Consider the following 17,970-nt stretch of genomic DNA (forward strand, 5'->3'; position numbering starts at 1 on the left):
AAAGAACTTCAGGGGCTGATCTCATTTGCATCGGCTCACCCACCCCGCCTAGCATGAGCCCATAGCTGCCCAAATGGTCACTTTGGCTGCTGTGGGATCCCCAGTGTTTCTGTTATTGGGGCAGGAAGAATAAATTGTTATTATCTTGATCATGTGAATCAAGGAGAATGGAACTGTACTTGGCCTTTTGTTATGATGGAGGGGTGTGACACTGCAGGGAGGGGGGAGTGCTGACCTGGGAATGTGGCAGGGGAGTTTCACTGGGGATGGGATACCTGAGCGCCTGTAACCTGAGCCAGGACGGGGCGGGGGAGGTAACACCTCTACCCGGGAAACTGGACAAAGGCTGCAGGAGAGAGACTGCTGGGTGGGGTTGTTTTCAGTTTGGTGCTGGGTGGTGGAACACAGGGAACCCCAGGGCTGGGGTCTAAGCTCCCTGCCCCCCAGAACGACTTGACTGAGGGGTCCTGGTTGTCCCCACAAGCTCTGTTTTAGACTGTGTTCCGATTGTCCAATAAACCTTCCGTTTTACTGGCTGGCTGAGAGTCACAGTGAATCCCAGGAAGAGGGGTGCAGGCCCCGGACTCCCCCACACTCCGTGACAAGGGGCTCGCCATCAACGAAGTAGCACTCGGGACAAGGGTAGACAAGGGACATGGGTTCCAAAACTCAGTGAATTGAGAGAGGTTGGGGACAGGTGTTAGTACCTGGTCTTGTGGGCCTTTTGAGAGGGCCTGAAACATCAATTGCACATTCCTCTTTCTCCACTGTGAAATATCAGAGCTACTTTTGGGTCTATTAGGAGTCTAACTACAGGTGCTGAGCTGAATTTGCTTTGGGGTTATGGTGCATCAGCACTGAGGTTCCCACTGCTACAAGATGAGGTCACTAAAGAGCTAAAATTACTGAGCACTGTGTTAAGTAGTGGGGAGCCTGAAGATATTTATTGCTGGACAGTGAGTGGAGTAGGACGGCAGGAGCTGCCTGCAGGATGGCTGGTGGAGTGGGACGGAGCAGAGCAGAGTGGCTCGCGGGACGGCTGGTAGAGCGGAGCGGAGCGAAGCCCTATGGAGCGGCGGAGCAGTCCGCTTCGGATCATGTAAGGTGCCCCTTACCACACACACACACCCCCACCCCAGGCTGGGGAGTAACACTCTGCAGATGACCTTTTGAACTCTGGGGCTGGGCGTTTGGGTTCTTGGACTTTGGGTGATCTTTGGGTTGCTGGACTCAAGAGATGTTTGGGTTGTTGGAGTCAAGAACCAGAGGGAAAGGACATGGCCCAATCTGCTGGGGTGGGTCTTTGCTCATGGTTTGGTTGATGAACCCTAGTTGTGGTGTTTTCCCAATTTAATGCTGATGTCGTTTAGCTCATGTTATTAAAGATTTTCCGAGACTACACCGAGACTCTGTGCTTACGAGAGGGGAAGTATTGTCTCTTTGAGGCTCCCAGGGTTGTGTGTTAGATTTTCCCAGGTCACTGGGTGGGGGCTTGAGCCAATTTTGCGTTTGCTTTGTTGAGAGGGAACCCCTGTGTACTGAACCCGGCCCTTGCTGCTACCAACTCGGCCTGGCAGAAGGGTTACATTGTTAAAAGTTTCTCTTCTACACTCGGGCTCTGTGCTTGTGAGAGGGGAAGTGTTACCTCTAGAGGCGCCCAACGGGGGATGTGTAATTGTCCCAGGTTACTGGTTGGGGGCTCAAGCCGGTGTTGTGTTGCATTGTTGAAAAGGACCCCCTAGATATTGAACCCGGCCCTTGTTGCTGCCGACTCCAACTGGCAGAAGGGCTACACAGGTTTCTTAAAGGTGAAGGGAGAGGTTCTCAGTTGGTCTAAATCATTATAGCTGGGTAGGTGCGACCGCGCAGTGCTGCCGGCTGAGAGAGCAGCCTGAGGCAGAAGCCTCCAGCTCGCATGATATTCCAGGCAGGACTGAATCGCCATGAGACGAAACCTAAAGAAGAGAATGACCTGGAGTCTCTGGCTCCCGTTCGGTGCTCTAAGAGGAGAAGCGCCATGTCTGTCCGGCCACCCCAATCCACCTCACCGAGGTCTGCCAGAGGCACCCAGGAGACGTACGCCGGCTACCAATCCACCATCTGCCGTGAAGGCAAGGAGCTGCTGATGTGTAGCAATGCAGTACTGCGTCTGCCAGCAGCACCGCGTCTGCCAGCAGCACCCAGGAGACGTATGGTGAGCTGAGCGGGCTCCAGGCTTGCCGTGGTATGGCGTCTGCATGGATAACCCAGGGAAAAAGGCGTGAAACGATTGTCTGCTGTTGCTTTCACAGAGGGAGGGAAGGAGGAAGGGGTGTCCTGACGACATGTACCCAGAATCACGTGCGACAATGTTTATGCCCATCAGGCATTGGGAGGTTAACCCAGAATTCCAATGGGCAGCGGAGACTGCGGGAACTATGGGATAGCTATCCACAGTGCACCGCTCTGTAAGTCGACGCAAGCCACGGTATTGACGACGCACTCCGCTGACTTAATGCATTTAGTGTGGATATACACAATCGACTGAATAAAATTAGTTTCTAAAAATTGACTTCTATAAAATCGACCTTATTTCGTAGTGTAGATATACCCTAAGAGAGTTAAGCATCTAACTCCCATTGTGCAGACAATGGGCACTGGGCACCTGTTTCCCTGAAACCACTCTGAAAATCCCTGTCATAGCTCACATCCTGGAGCAAGTGTCCACTGTATTGTTCCAGATTCTGCAGCACCCACACCCCCTTGCTTCTGCTCTAATTACACAGGATGCTGCAAAGTCGGTTACAGGTTCCCCCAGAGGGCCAAGCCCATTCCTGGGGCCTCTCCATGGAAATCAGCAATTAGTACCCGGGATGCATGGTGCCCATTCTGTTGAGCTGTTTTCTACTCACTAGATATTACCTCACCCACCTTGTCTCTCTGTTCCCCGAAACAGCATCTTTAGAGAGCAGGACAGTCCCTGGTCTTCGCTTCCAGCACTGGACATATGAAAGGAGAGGAGGTCTCAGTTCACACCCCATGTCCACATGAATGCTATAGCCATCTCGGCGCAGGATGGGACATGCTGGCTTGGGAGATAACCGATGAAGCGGCTGCTTTCATGTCTAGGTCACCTATTCAACCCAGCCCCAGTAAGCAGTGCCCCAGTGTCCTCCCCTTCTGAGCTCCATGAAAAATTGGTTTTGTGCCTCATCTCCTTGGACACGTCATGAAAGCACCCACCAAACATCTCATCCATCCAAACTAGAACGTGTTAATCCCCTGTGAGCAGCCTCAGCAGAGACCATGGACCAGCCCAGACCTGAAGAGATCATCTCAAAATGGGAGAGGGTAGATCGGGCTCCCACTCCCCTTCACTACATGGTCTCTCCATGGAGATTGCGATAGCCATCAAAGGAGCCAATTGTTGCCAGTCAAAGTAAAGGTGGGTTCTGTAGCGATGGGCTTTAGTGTGGAATCAGAACCTCAGATCCTAAGCCCCCTTGCCTGAGCGTTGGGGAAGTGAGGATCCCAAGAAAGAGCCCAGTGTCTGAGCTGGGCTCATCTCAAATTAATTTGCAATTTCCTGATAGCAGGGAAGGCCCGGTCCTGATCCCACTGCAGTCACTAGCAATGCTCTCACTGACTTCAGCAGTTCCAGGGTTTGGTCACAGAGGTGCACGCCATGTGTTCATCAGAGCAAATTTCTCCAAGAAAATTTCTTCACTTCACAGGTTTTTGTTTCATTTTCCCCCATTCCATGGAGAGGTGGCCACATCAAGCAAAGGACATTTGTATGGATGGAAATGTAGGTGGGGAAAGAAATGAAGTGATCGAGTCCAGGGTTGCACAGTTAGGAACGCCGAAAGCTACAAACATGGGCTGCTCTTCCAAGCTGACTTACCCCAGTTCAAACAGAGAGACGTTAATGGCATCCCTGTGTGTTCCCCCACTGGTCATTGGTGCGGATACGCTCCCCCCAGGGAAACCAGGAGTGATTCCACTGGACACAGTGAGACTCATTCTTCTCGCCCTCAGCCTGGTGTAAATAAAGAGTAACTCTAGTCAAGGAAATGAAGCTGTTTCTCCTCTTACTCACCCAGTGAGTAACTCAACAGAGTTAGGCCATGTCAACACTATGGACCTTACAGCTTTTACCTTTACCGCTGTGTCTACCCTTCGGATCTTACTACCTTTACCGCTTGTGTCTGTAAAACTTTTGTCGGTCGGGGTGGTTTTTTCACATCCCGACTGACAAGAGTGGTAGTGTAGACAAAGCTTAAGGTGAAGGCTTTTGGTTAACTTATTGTTAGTTATGTTAATTGAAGGATGAATTCATAGCCGTCAATCTCAATGAGGTCTGTGGTTGATCCCGTCATTCGTACCTCACAGTTTAACAATACAAGGCAGCAGAAGGAAACTGGAAGTTATGGAGGGGCTTATAACTCCGGAAGCCCTTGGTCAAATGACAACAAATTTGGAACTCAAATGCTACCCCGGGCCTGCCCAAGGCACCCAAATTTCAAAGCTATCCGAGTAACCATTCAGCTTCTAGTGCACTTCCAGAAACTGAGCTTTAAACCATACGAAATGGCGGGAATGGAAATCTGCTAGCCCTCCTTCTGCATTGGCACAAGAGCACAATCCAACACGCAGACTTTCTTAAATTCCATTCTCATTTTGGGTCCCCCAAGATTTAGTGGGGGCCGTGCACTACCTTGGGAAAAATGAGACAGATTGAGACCAGTTTGACCTGCATCAGATCAATAGTTGGATCTCTAGCTTTGAGCAAAATAAACAAACCTAGAATCTTGTAACTGGGCTCATATCTCCACAACCCTTCACTCAAATGACCCCACATTTAGGTCACTAATCCTACCCTGCACCCTCCTAAGGCACACTAAATTTCAAAAGAATCTGATTAAGCATGTCTTCTGTTTTTTCTATTTCTTTTTCTTTTCTTTTTAAGAAAGGAGGACCTTTAAACAGAAGTCATGATGCAACCATAACTAGAAGGGCGTTGCTGTGATGGTAATAATATTCATCAGTTCATTTACTGGTTGGGTACCCATTTTGCAGGTTTCTATGAACCCTGCTATTGGAATATTCCAGGAGCATTGAGATGGGATTGTGATGTTCAGCAATGAGAATCTCAGAGACAGGAACAAAGGAAAAACTAGACATCATGGCACAGATATTTAGCTCATGTAACCTGGCCGAGTTCCATAGCACTCTGCCAATTTACATTCGCTGAGGAACTGGTCTAACTGACTTCAGTGGGGCTGGGGCTGATTTACACAACAGCTGTTTGGGGGTCTGGACCCTCTGAGTCCAAGGCAGCTAGAGGTGATTTACAGAAACTGGGGCACTGACCCATCCACTTCAGTGGAGCTACCCTGATTTGAACTTGCTGAGGATCGGAACCATTGATTCCAACAGGTCTCGGGCTGATTTCTACTCTCTGGCTCTTTGCATTTCATCAGTTTCTCTGACATGAATGTCTTGTGTAAATTACACATTTTTAAACAGTGCATCTGCAGCCAAAGGAGCCTTTTATTTTAATGTTGTCTGCCGGAAGGACAACAGTGTTACTACTGAGAAAGAAAGAAAGAAAGAAAGAAAGAAAGAAAGAAAGAAAGAAAGAAAGAAAGAAAGAAAGAAAGAAAGAAAGAAAGAAAGAAAGAAAGAAAGAAAGAAAAAGACCTGGGCTATTCATCCCAATAAAAGTTGAAGATCAGATGCAGAAAATCTCCACAACACTGTCCCCAGTTCTGTCCCAAGTGGGAATGAATCGCTCTGTCACACTTACAAGTTATACTTGTAATTCATCCCAGTGGACAAAGAGCTAGGAAAGAGGAGCCTGGTTACGAATGTTTGACTCTTCTTTGGTTCAGTTTCACAGGCAAAGGATATGGGTTGGAAACTGCATCATGGGCCAGATCCTCAGCTGGTGTAAATGGATGTAGCTCCCTGGAAGTCAATGAGTCAGATCCCAAGTGGTGTAAATAGCCCTCGCTACTATGAAGTCAGTGGAAGTGTACCAGTTTACACAAACTCAGGACCTGGTCCTTAGTTTTTAGTGTTTGTCTCTTAGTGAGGAACTTGAAGCAGCCAGGGCAGCCTGAGCTGTGGGTTCCTCTGGTGGCTGCATCCCAAGAGCTGCTGGTGCAATGCAGGAGAAAAACATCTCTGCTCCCCTAGAGGTGACTATGTGGAGTTAATGAAGGAACAGGCTATTCCAGGCCAACTGAGACTCTGGTGCCAAGAGGCTCTTAGCTATTGTAGATCCCATGTCTGTGCTACAAATATATGTTTTATTTTGCCATCCTGTGGGGACCCTCTTTCTCATCCAGCCCTGCCTTGTTTTTAGCTAAAGGTCCTTCAAGAGATGCTGTCATCATGTGAGATGCAGGGCAGGTGCTGTTCCTCCTCTGGGGGGTTAGGGTCAACTAGGGCAGGTTGTCAGGATGGTTTGCTCCTGTGGTGAGAGCAGAGCTGGGCTCACAGCCCTGGAGACCAGATTCAGCTATTTAGCCCCAGAGCAGGGATATCTTGGGCTGTGACCTTGTTTGAAGCCGGCACAAACCAGGATCAGCTCGAGAGCTGGGAGTGTCTTTCAGCCCCTGATCCCATTTAGTCCATCACCTTTCACCCAAGCCTGCCCTAGGAGGGAAGCAGGGAGGACCCATCTGTGCTAGGAACTGCAGAGAGACCCCCACAACTCAGGACATCCAGCGAAGGGATGCGACAACAGCTGGTAGATACGACAGTGATGGGGGCATGACAGAGAGAACCAAACAATCCTGGCAGTGGGTGAATAGATAGATAGATAGATAATGACCAATGATTCCTAACACTGTAGGATCAAATGCATCGCAAATTGGAATAAAGACCAACAAAGTAAGTTTTCTATTTCAATTACATATGTTAGAGTATTAATATATGGGGCAAATTTAATATCAGAGATATGAATTGCAATTAGAACTCTTGAAGACTTTTACTATCAAATTATGCAGATATCTAGAGATGATCAGATTTTTTTTCCACCAGAAAAAATTGACTTTTCATTGAGGTTGTGAGAACCAAACAGTTTCAACCGAAAACTGTTGGAACCTGAAAATTTTTAGGCATAATGAAAACAAGTTTTCATTGTTATGGATATCAGAGATTTTCCATGAAAATATATTCAACTGAAAACTGAATTTTCCTTTGAAATAAAGTAGAAATTGTCTGACTACTCCTACCTGGAAACTTAGCTTTTTGCCAGGGTGGGGAACATGAATATTGTCCAATAACACCATAATTTCCAACCCCATTCCCTGTATTGCAACCATGTTTGTCTGTTTCAAAGGGGTAGCTGCAGGATGGTAAAACTGAGTAAGTAGCAAAGTTGGTCGCCCAGAGAATGTGTTTTAAACATACTAACCTCTCTAAACTAAAGCCCTGAGAGTCGAAGCTCCCAGACAAAGCCTGTCTCTCTTTATCATACCCAAGGACAGGCAGGAGGTTGATGGAACTAGAACCCAGATCTCCACTTCTACCATCATAGCCTCTGTCCCACACTGCTGCCTGCTAAACAAAAATACTGTCAACATGTGCACAGAACATGCACATAGGAAGACACAATCCATCCCCAAAAGAGTTCACATTCAAAGTACACAAGACAGACAAAGGGAAGGGGAGGAAAGAGAGGCAGCGGTGACTGCTCCATGGTCACAAAGTGACAGAGGCAAGACTAGAACCAAAGTCTCCTGACTCACACAGCACAGAAATAAAGTCACAGAGGGGAACCACACAACCTAGGAGCAACTGAGCGATGCGACCAGCCCACCATCACCCAGCAATGGGAGTGCAGCTGGGATCTGGTGCCATAAATCAACTTGTAAGTAGGCATCAGGCGGTATGTGGGATGTTGGGGTGGAATCATCACAGAAAAGCTGCCATGCGGGAAGCTGGGTGATTCTGTGCTGTATTTCTCAGTTAAGTGGGAATCAGACTGTGCTGGCATTTTAGTATTTTAGTTGAGTTGGCCAAGTTGTGAGCCTGCTGTCTGTAGCAATAGGGGCATAATTTTGGCTCAAATTGTTGGATTTGGATTGTACTTTGTTCCATCTTTCATCCTGCATTTGATCAAGCCACATCCTCATCTTGGGCCAGACCCTCAGATGGTGTAAACTGACCCAGCTCCAGTGACTTTAAGGGAGCGATGCCAATTTACACTCCTATCATAACGCACCAGAGTAGTGCCCTGGTTGTGAGCGGTGAGGAGCCCTCACTACTCCAGACAATGGAAGTGACAAGTGCTGTGCACCTTTGACATTCACACCATGAGATATCAGGGAGAGGGGAATCAGAGTCATTCCCTCTCTCGCTATAACCCTGACCATTGCTCTTGTCCTTCCCTCCACAGCCATCACACGATGAACTAAGAAAGAAAATGTCCAACCAAACCACCGTGACCGAGTTCCTTCTCCTGGGATTCTCTGATGTTCGAGAGCTGCAGATTTTGCACTTCATGGTGTTTCTAGTGCTTTACCTGGCAGCCCTGACAGGAAATCTTCTCATCATCATAGCCATAGCTCTTGACTACAACCTTCACACCCCCATGTACTTCTTCCTGATGAGTTTGTCCATCCTAGACCTCGGCTCCATCTCTGTCACCATCCCCAAATCTATGGCCAATTCCCTTATGAACACCAGGTCCATTTCCTATTCTGGATGTGTCACCCAAGTCTTTTTCTTCATCTTCTTTGCTGAAACCGACTTTGTCTTACTCACCATCATGGCATACGATCGATACGTCGCCATCTGCAAACCACTGCACTATGAGACTATAATGAACAGGAGAGCTTGTGTCCAAATGGCAGCCAGTGCCTGGATCAGTGTAATTCTCTATTCTTCATTGTACACCGGGTACACGTTTTCGATAACCTTCTGTGGAGGCAACATGGTGGATCAGTTCTTCTGTGAAATCCCCCAGCTACTCAAGCTCGCCTGCTCTAACTCGTACTTCAGTGAAGTTGGGGTTATTGCATTTGGTGTGTGTTTAACCCTAAGTTGTTTTGTTTTTATAATTGTGACATATGTTCAGATCTTGACCACGGTATTGAGAATCCCCTCTGAGCAGGGCCGACATAAAACCTTCTCCACATGCCTTCCTCACCTCATTGTAATTTCCATGTTTCTTTCCACTGCTGTCTTTGCTCACATGAAACCCATCTCCAGCTCTCCGTCAGCTCTGGATCTCGTGGTGGCTGTTCTCTATTCCGTGCTGCCGCCAGTGATGAATCCAATCATCTACAGCATGAGGAACAAGGAAATCAAAGCTTCCCTGAGGAAACTGACTGGGTGGAGGTTATTCAACAAAAATAAAATGTCTGCATTTCTCTGATGAACATGGTTTTATCTGTTTTTTTTACAAATACAATCAACTGATGACATTATTGTCCCCATAAGAATATGGTGTGTGATTTTTTTTTTGCAAAATGCTGTATGTATAGTGGTAAATCCACACTAACTCCACTCAGTCAGTGGAGTTCTTCTAGGTTTATAGCAGTATAAGTAAGATGAAAATCTATCTATCTCATGCTTTTATACTGCCACCCCTCACCATGTTATCTGAGTACCTTCCACATAAAATCAGTAGCCATTAGAAAGTACCCATTGGACTTCATGGACTCTCTGGTTCTTCTCCTTTTTGGGGGTCAAAACTTTGCTTGGAGTATGATGGCTTTTAGGTTTCTGTTTGCTGATGTGACAGAGTGGGATATGGCAGCATCAGATCATGAACTCTGTGTTTTGCTATCTGGGTAAATATTGACATGGTGACTGCAGAAGTCTGGGCTTGCTCAATAGCCGTCTATCGTTCTTTGTTCATGGCAGCTCTCCTCCTACCTGAGAAAGGTGCCTGTTACTTTGCTGAAGGACTATCACTCAGAGAAATCAAGACTGAAGTCTGGGGCCTTTGATTTTTGTTGCCTTTCACCTACAGGCCCTGCTGCATGGAACAAGTCTTTTGCTGTATAGGGAGTCTGCAAGTGATGGGGGGGAGGGGGGGAGCATGGCTGGTGGGTCTGGAAGTCTTAATTTTAGCATATGACAAAGAGACAGGGGACCTATTTAAGTGCAGAGTCCTACCCTGTGTCAGGTGCCAGCCATAATCCCATGTAAGAAGGATTTGCAGGAGTTCGTTCTGTCTAATCTAATCTATCCATCTATCGTAGGATTCCACACTGTCACCCATCACCATGCTATCTGAGCACCTTCCACATAAAATCAGGAGCCATAGCAAAGCCCCTAGTAGACCGCGAGGAGCCAGAGACTCCATTCCTTTTTTTGTTCTTCCCCTCAGGGTAAAAAATATGATTGTGGTATCAGTGCAGTTGTTTGGTTCTTGCTTCTTTCTCAGATTTTTTAAATTTTATTTTAGGGGGTTTTTTTTGTTTTTTTTTTACTGGTGGATTGATTTGTTTCTTTATGAGGTGGGAGTGCCTGGGGACAGGAGCACTGGAAGCTCCCTAGAAGTGGGGGGGCCACCGACACCTGAACCAAGGTCCCACCCCCATACGGCCTCTTCCCCCGAGGACCCACCCTCGTGCCGCCTCTTCCCCCCAAGACCCTTTCCCACGCTTGCTCCTCTCTGCCCCCTCCCCACCATCGCTCACCCTTAAGGCCAGTAAAAAGCGGAGAACATAGCCCTCCCACTTTTAAAAGTGATGGCGCCATGGCCCCCTGCCCCTCCACCCCCATCTCCATTCTGGTTCCTCTGCCTGGGGAGATGCTGAGTGTTTGAGTAGACAGTGTTGTCAGTGTTTTCTCATTTATTGGGCGTGCCCGTATGTCATCTCCTTGATGGGTTTTTCCAAGCAACGGGTGAAGTAACATCTGTACTGGCCCAATTTCTGTTGTTGGGAGAGACAAATTTCCAAGCTTACACAGAGCTCTTCTTCAGGTCTGGGGAAGGTGTTCAGAATGTCACAGCTAAATACAAGTTTCAGAGTGGTAGCCGTGTTAGTCTGTATCAGCACGTTTTAAATTTTCATCCAGATTTGGGATAAAAATCAATTTCAAACTATTGGAATTTCCTCTACAATGAAAATTCCAACCAGCTCCAATTATGGCTGGGACTTCCAAAGATGCCAAAGGGACATAGGTGCAAAAATTCTATTAAAACTCTCTCAGGTTCCTTTGTTAAACCCAGCCTACGTCTTTACCTCCTTTGAAATCCCCAGCCTTAATAAGTAAAACACTTTCCAAAAGGTAGGGGGATACAAAGGTAAAAGTTAAAGTTTATTTACACTCCGATGATAAGACTGGTCTAGATACAAATATACAAAAATACAAATAAGTCAGGCATCAAGGGCAAGATATGTAAAGGTATTTAGGAACCTAGTGGGATTCTCAAAAGCATCTAGGTGTCTATCACCCATTAAAATGAACAGTTCCTATCAACAGTTATGTTTTGAGAACAAACAGTTAGCCAGTTTTTAATCAATTTACTATAGTTTTTGTGTAGTGTTATTTTTAAATAGTGTGATGTTACCCTGAATCAAACCTTTAGAAAAATGCAAGTCTATTACGTCAACACCATTGCCTTTAACAATCAGAAATGTCACAGTCAAATCAAGTTCATTTGATAAAAAAGATTCTGTGAAAACATATTGATCACCATTAATTGAACTTCTTTCTCCCTTGTAATTCCTTTTTGTTGAAAAATGACCATTTTCAAAAATGAAAATTTTTGTAAAGAACTGTTGATTTAGTGATTTTTTTACCACATTTAAATGGAAAACTTTATAAAAAAACTTGATTGAATTGTTTCCATTTACCAACATGTAGGACCCCCAAACTTAGAACCCTTAAAAAGGGAAATAAATTTGATTTTTTGAAATTCTTCACTAATAAAAAAAAAATCCACCATCGTTGTTCATCATTCTTTATTTCCTGCATGTTGTTCTTTAGTCTGCTGTTTAATAATTTTTCAGCTATTGAACCAAGGAACAGACACAATGTCGTGTGAGTTGGCCAACCAGTCATACATCACAGATAATGAAAATTCTGGAGTTGCTACAAATTTAAACTTAGGACAAACTTCTGAGTGCAGATTCAGTGTCACTAAGGTCTTGATCCTGCACACGCTTTATGCACAAGCTTTCTTTCCTAGTGTGAGTAGTCCCATTAGAGTCAAGTGGACGACTCAAAATAATATAATTTAGCACTTGAGTAAGGATCTCAGGATGGGGGCCTAAATGTGAATTGCTAAAAGTAATGTCTACATAGGGCCTGATCGAAAGGCCATTTAATTCAGTTGAAAGATGTTCATTCATGCCAATGGGACCTCTCGAGAGATTTTAAGGGACAGATTTTCAAAAGTATTTGTAGCTACCACTGAAATCAATGGGATTTTGGTGCCTCATCTGCTGAAGTGCTTTGGAAAAGCCCACTAAACAACTATCTGCATCTTTAGACACCTAAATATCTTTGAAAATATGCCCCTTAGGAGCTCACGTCCAGTAGATTTTCAATAAAAATTAGGCTCCTAGAAACCACATCTTTCATGGTGTTTAGGGGCCTATCTGAATCTTTAGGTGCCTAAATTCCTTTGCAAATCTGGCCCTTAGGCACTTCTGAACATTTTACCCAAATACAAAAATTGTAAATGTAAAACTGGAACCAGGATTAAAAGAACAACAACAAGGACGGTTACTACCAAAAGGAACATGAGCACAGGCTGAGAATCAGACCCAGTAACATCTAAGCCATTCAAAAACAACTTCATGGCCCACTGAATACCTTCCATAAAGTCTCCTTCACCTCTTTGTTTCTCAGACTGTCAATGAAGAGGTTGAACAGCGGAGTTACAATAGTATTCAAAGTGTTGACAGTCTTGTTCATGTCCAAGGCATTCTGTCTGGAAGGCCTGACATACAGGAAGATGGTGGAGCTGTACCATATAATCACAAGAGTGAGATGGGAAGAGCAAGTGGAAAAGGCCTTTTGCTGGCCTTGTGGTGACGGGATTCTCAGTATGGTGGAGAGGGTGTAAATGTAGGAGACCAGAGTTATTGAACATAATCCCAGGATGACGATGATCGAGATGATAAAAGCTGCCATCTCAATCATGTAGGTGTCTGGGCAGGAGAGAATGATGAAGGAATCTATGCTGCAGAAGAAACAAGTAATGACATTAGTGCCACAGAAGGACAATCTAACTCTCAGGGATTCTGGGATAGAAATAGCCAGGAAACTACACACCCAGGAGCCAAGGGCCAGCTGAGCAGAGAAGGTGCTGTTCATGATGGTGCTATAGCGCAATGGGTAGCAAATAGCCAGATAGCAGTCATAGGCCATGGCGGACAAGAGGAAATATTCTGTGCAGCCCAGGGAGAAAATGAAGTCCATCTGCAGGATGCAGCTACTAAAGGGGATGGTTCTGCTTTTCCCCAGGAAAATCGCAATGGTCTTGGGAACACAGGCTGTGCTGTATCATATCTCCAGCAAGGAGAGGTAGCAAAGGAAGAAGTACATGGGGGTGCGGAGTTGATGGCTGGCCCTCACTAGGACTAGGATGGCAACATTTCCTGCAACTGTCAGGACATACATCATGGTAAACACCACAGAAAGAGAGATCTGCAAATATTGACTACGGGGGAAGCCCAGAAGGATAAATTCCTATATCCTGGAGTAGATTTCCTTCTCTATTCCAGTCACAGGCTCCATCTGTCAAGATACAAAAGATCATAATTCAGGAGAAGCTTTGTTACATGGATTGTTAGACATCACAGGTACAATTTTCAAGGGTGCCTGTCAAGATTCCTTTCCCACTCTGAACTCTAGGGTACAGATGTGGGGACCTGCATGAAAGATCCCCTAAGCTTATTCTTACCAGCTGAGGTTAAAAAAATTCCACAAGGTACAAACTTTGCCTTGTCCTTGAACCCTATGCTGCCACCACCAAGCGTGTTACACAAACTACAGGGAAAGAGCCCACTTGGAGACGTCTTCCCCCAAAGTATCCCCCCAAGCCCTACACCCCCTTTCCTGGGAAAGGCTTGATTAAATCCTCACCAATTTGTACAGGTGAACACAGACCCAAACCCTTGGAACTTAAGAACAATGAAAAAGCAATCAGGTTCGGTTCTTAAAAGAAGAATTTTAATGAAAGAAAAGGTAAAAGAATCACCTCTGTAAAATCAGGATTGTAAATACCTTACAGGGTAATCAGATTCAAAACATAGAGCATCCCTCTAGGCAAAACCTTAAGTTACAAAAAGACACAAAACCAGGAATATACATTCCATTCAGCACAGCCTATTTTACCAGCCATTAAACAAAAGGAAATCTAACGCATTTCTAGCTAGAGTACTGACTAACTTTTTACAGGAGTTCTGAGCTGCATTCCTGATCTGTTCCCAGCAAAAGCATCACACAGACAGACAGAGAGACCCTTTGTTCCTCCCCCTCCAGCTTTGAAAGTATCTTGTCTCCTCATTGGTCATTTTGGTCAGGTGCCAGCGAGGTTATCTTAACTTCTTAGCCCTCTACAGGTGAAAGGGTTTTGCCTCTGTCCAAGAGGGATTTTATAGCACTGAATGCAGAAAGGTGGTTACCCTTCCCTTTATATTTATGACAGTGCTTAAATGATATAGAAGCCTAAATCCCATTACAAAATCATGTAAGTTGCTTAGGAGCCTAAGAGCTAGAGTTTCAAAAGTGTTTAGATGTCAACGGTGCAGACTGTCAAAAATGCTTAAGCAGGTTAGGCACCTAATCTGGTTAGGGGTTTTTGAAAATCCCGCTGAGCATCTATCTGAAGCTTTAGACATCTTCATACTTTTGAAAATCTGGCTCTGAAAGATTAAAGCTCTTTTGAAAATTAGATGTAGGCTCTCAAGTCACCCAGGGCCAGATTTTAAATGGTATTTAGGCATGTAGTGGGATTTTCAAAAACACCAAGGCACCTAAAGTCATTGGTTTCATTGATTCATAGATTCCAAAGCCAGAAGGGACCATTGTGATCATCTAGTCTGACCTTCTGTATAACACAGGACATAGATCTTCTCCAAAATAATTTTTAGAGCAGATCTTTTAGAAAAACATCCAATCTTGATTGAAAAATTCTCAGTGATGGAGAATCCACCATGACCGTTAGTAAATTGCTCCAAAACTTAATTACTCTCACTGTATGTCTTATTTCCAGTCTGATTTTGCCTAGCTTAAACTTCCAGCCATTGTATGGTGTTATCCCTTTCTATGCTAGACTGAAGAGACCATGAAGGAATTTATAGACTGTGGTTTATTCACCCATTAACCTTCTTTTTGTTAAGCTAAATAGATTGAGCTCCTTGGGTCTGTCACTATAAGGCGTGCTTCCTAAACTTTTAATCATTCTCATGGCTCTTCTCTGAACCCTCTCCAATTGATCAACATCCTTTTTGAATTGTTGACACGAGAACTGGACGTAGTCTTTTTCCTCTTTATGCATCCAAGAATTGCATTAGTCCTTTTGGCACAGCATCACACTGGGAGCTCATGTTCAGCTGATTATCCACCATGACCGCCAAATCTTTTTCAGAATCACTGTTACCCACAATAGAGTTCCACATCCTGCAAGTATGTCCTACATGCTTTGTTCCTAGATGTAGACATTCACATTTAGCCATAGTAAAATCATAGTGTTTGCTTGCGCCCAGCTTACCAAGCGATCCAGATCGCTCTGTAACCCTGTCCTCTTCATTATTAACTACTTCCTCATTTTTGTGTCATTTGCAAACTTTATCAGTGATGAGTTTATGTCATCTTCCATGTCATGAAAAAATGTTAAATAGAGTTAGGATATGAACAGAACCCTCTTGGACCCCACTGGAAACATACCTGTTCCAAGACAATTCCCTTTAACAATTACATTTTGAGACCTAACCGTGAGCCAGCTTTTAGTCCATGTATTGTGTGCCATGTTATTTTTGTATCCTTCTAGTTGTTTAGTCAAAATGTCATGCAGCACCAAGTCAGATGCCATAGAGAAGTCTATTATATCAGCACTATTGCCTTTATCAATCACAATTGTAATGTCATCAAAAATGATACCAAGTTAGTTTGACAGGATCTATTTACCATAAACCCATGTTAAATGACATTAATTATATTACTTTATTTCTTTATTAATTGAGTCCCTTATCAGTGTAATGATGCTGGTTCTGGCGGGACCCAACAGAGAGTACCCATTCAGGACAAATTGCTTCAAGCAGGGCAGTTACAGCCCAAGGCTGGGGTTTCTGTGCACACCAACGCAAACCAAACCAGCCAGACAGAGAAGACTTTGCTTTTACCCCACTGGCTAACCACAAGTCACACAAGCAATTCCCTTAGACACCCCAGTTTCCCAGTATCACCACCAGTGCCACTCGTTATGGGGACAAATGGTGATGAAAACCAATAGCCCAGTAAAAGAAAAAAGGTTCTCTCGATCCCAAAGGACCAAGCCTCAAACCCAGGTCAATATACAAATCAGATCTGACCCACAAATCACGCAGTTGCCAATCCTTTAGAATCTAAAATCTAAAGGTTTATTCATAAAAAGAAAAGATATAGACGAGAGCTAGAATTGGTTCAATGGAATCAATGACATACAGTGATGGCAAAGTTCTTGGTTCAGGCTTGCAGCAGTGAGAGAATAAACTGCAGATTCAAATCAAGTCTCAGGAGAACATCCACAGCTGGGATGGATCTTTCAGTCCTTGGTTCAAAGCTTCAGTGTAGCAAAGTCCCTCCAGAGGGATGAAGCAGGACTGAAGACAAGATGGAGGAGCTGCAGCAGCTTTTTATAGTCTCTTGCCATGTGGTCTTTCTTTCTTTGTGCCAAAGAGAAGCTGTCCATCACCTGGCCTGGAAACACCTGAGAGTTCTGTCCATAGGCAGGTCCGTGCATACCTCGCTGAGTCCCAATGCGTGTCTGCCTTCTCTCAATGGGTCAAGTGTATATCTGGTGGTCCTTAATGGGCCACCAAGCAGGCTAGGCAGAGCTGACACCAGCTTGCCTGGGGTGTCACGGAGGAGCGTAGTATAAGTTTGAAATACAGACAGTATAGAGCCAATATTCATAACTTTAACAACAAAAATAATACACACAAATAGACAGCATAATCAGCACCAGCAAACCATAGCCTTGTTTTGACACCTTATTTGACTCCCTTTATACAAGATTTGGTGCCACTACAGGACTTTGGTTGCAACAATGATCTATACGGTCCCAGCTTATGTCAATAACCTCACAATCAGCCACTCCGTTATCTTGCCTGACAGGCCTATAATTACCTTGGTCCTCCCATTTACCCTTTTTCAATATTGGCACAACATTAGCTTTCTTCCAGTGTTTCAACAGTAAAGGCCCAGTGAGCTCCTCAGCTAGCATTTTTTACACTCCTGGATGCGGGTTATCTGGATCTGCTGATTTAAAAATGTCTAACTTTAGTAGCTTCTGTTTAACATCCTCCTGAGGAACTAGTGGGTTTGAGTGGGTGTTAGCCAACTCGATGCTTTTGAAAATCCCACTAGGTGCCTAAATACCTTTAAAAATCTGGCCCTTAGCTGCTGTGGAAAATTTTACCCCACCCCACACAGTGACCAAATTCATTTGGTCCACAGATTTTCTAACATCTGGAGAAATAAACGATACTTTGTATTGAATTCTGTTCTTCTCAGTCCTCCTGATGAGAAACAATCTCATCATCCATGGGAGTGGACGCTTCCTTCTGTATGCAAATAGCAGCAATAGGGAAATCCAGGACTCAGAGGGTGAAAACCAACACACCGAATCAGTTTTCCATCTCCACCCCAGTCTTGAATTCTGTAGGTTACAAGAGATGCTCAATGCATTAAAATGCATTATTGGATGTTCCTTGAATGTTCAAGTCAGAATCCTAGTGCCTGAATAATTATTACCACCTCCCCATCTCCCTAAGCCTCAATCAGCTACAACTTGCAACTAGAGTT

The 17,970-nt window shown here is 44.8% G+C and overlaps 1 protein-coding gene and 1 pseudogene across 1 annotated transcript; one reads left to right on the forward strand and one right to left on the reverse strand.

The window, feature by feature from the left end:
* The first annotated feature begins 8,416 nt into the window (after positions 1-8,416).
* LOC144275298 (olfactory receptor 14A16-like) lies at positions 8,417-9,370 on the forward strand. Its single transcript, XM_077834506.1, has one exon. It carries the CDS (start codon positions 8,417-8,419, stop codon positions 9,368-9,370), a length of 954 nt encoding a protein of 317 aa, XP_077690632.1.
* A 3,383-nt stretch (positions 9,371-12,753) lies between these two features.
* On the reverse strand, positions 12,754-16,906 carry LOC144275008 (olfactory receptor 6F1-like; annotated as a pseudogene).
* Positions 16,907-17,970: the final 1,064 nt, after the last annotated feature.

Source organism: Eretmochelys imbricata, chromosome 14 (genome assembly GCF_965152235.1).
Source record: "Eretmochelys imbricata isolate rEreImb1 chromosome 14, rEreImb1.hap1, whole genome shotgun sequence".
NCBI lineage: Eukaryota > Metazoa > Chordata > Testudines > Cheloniidae > Eretmochelys > Eretmochelys imbricata.

Bases quoted from the DNA above. Each gene is read 5' to 3' on its own strand.
- LOC144275298 (XM_077834506.1), top strand. From the start codon at position 8,417: ATGTCCAACCAAACCACCGTGACCGAGTTCCTTCTCCTGGGATTCTCT.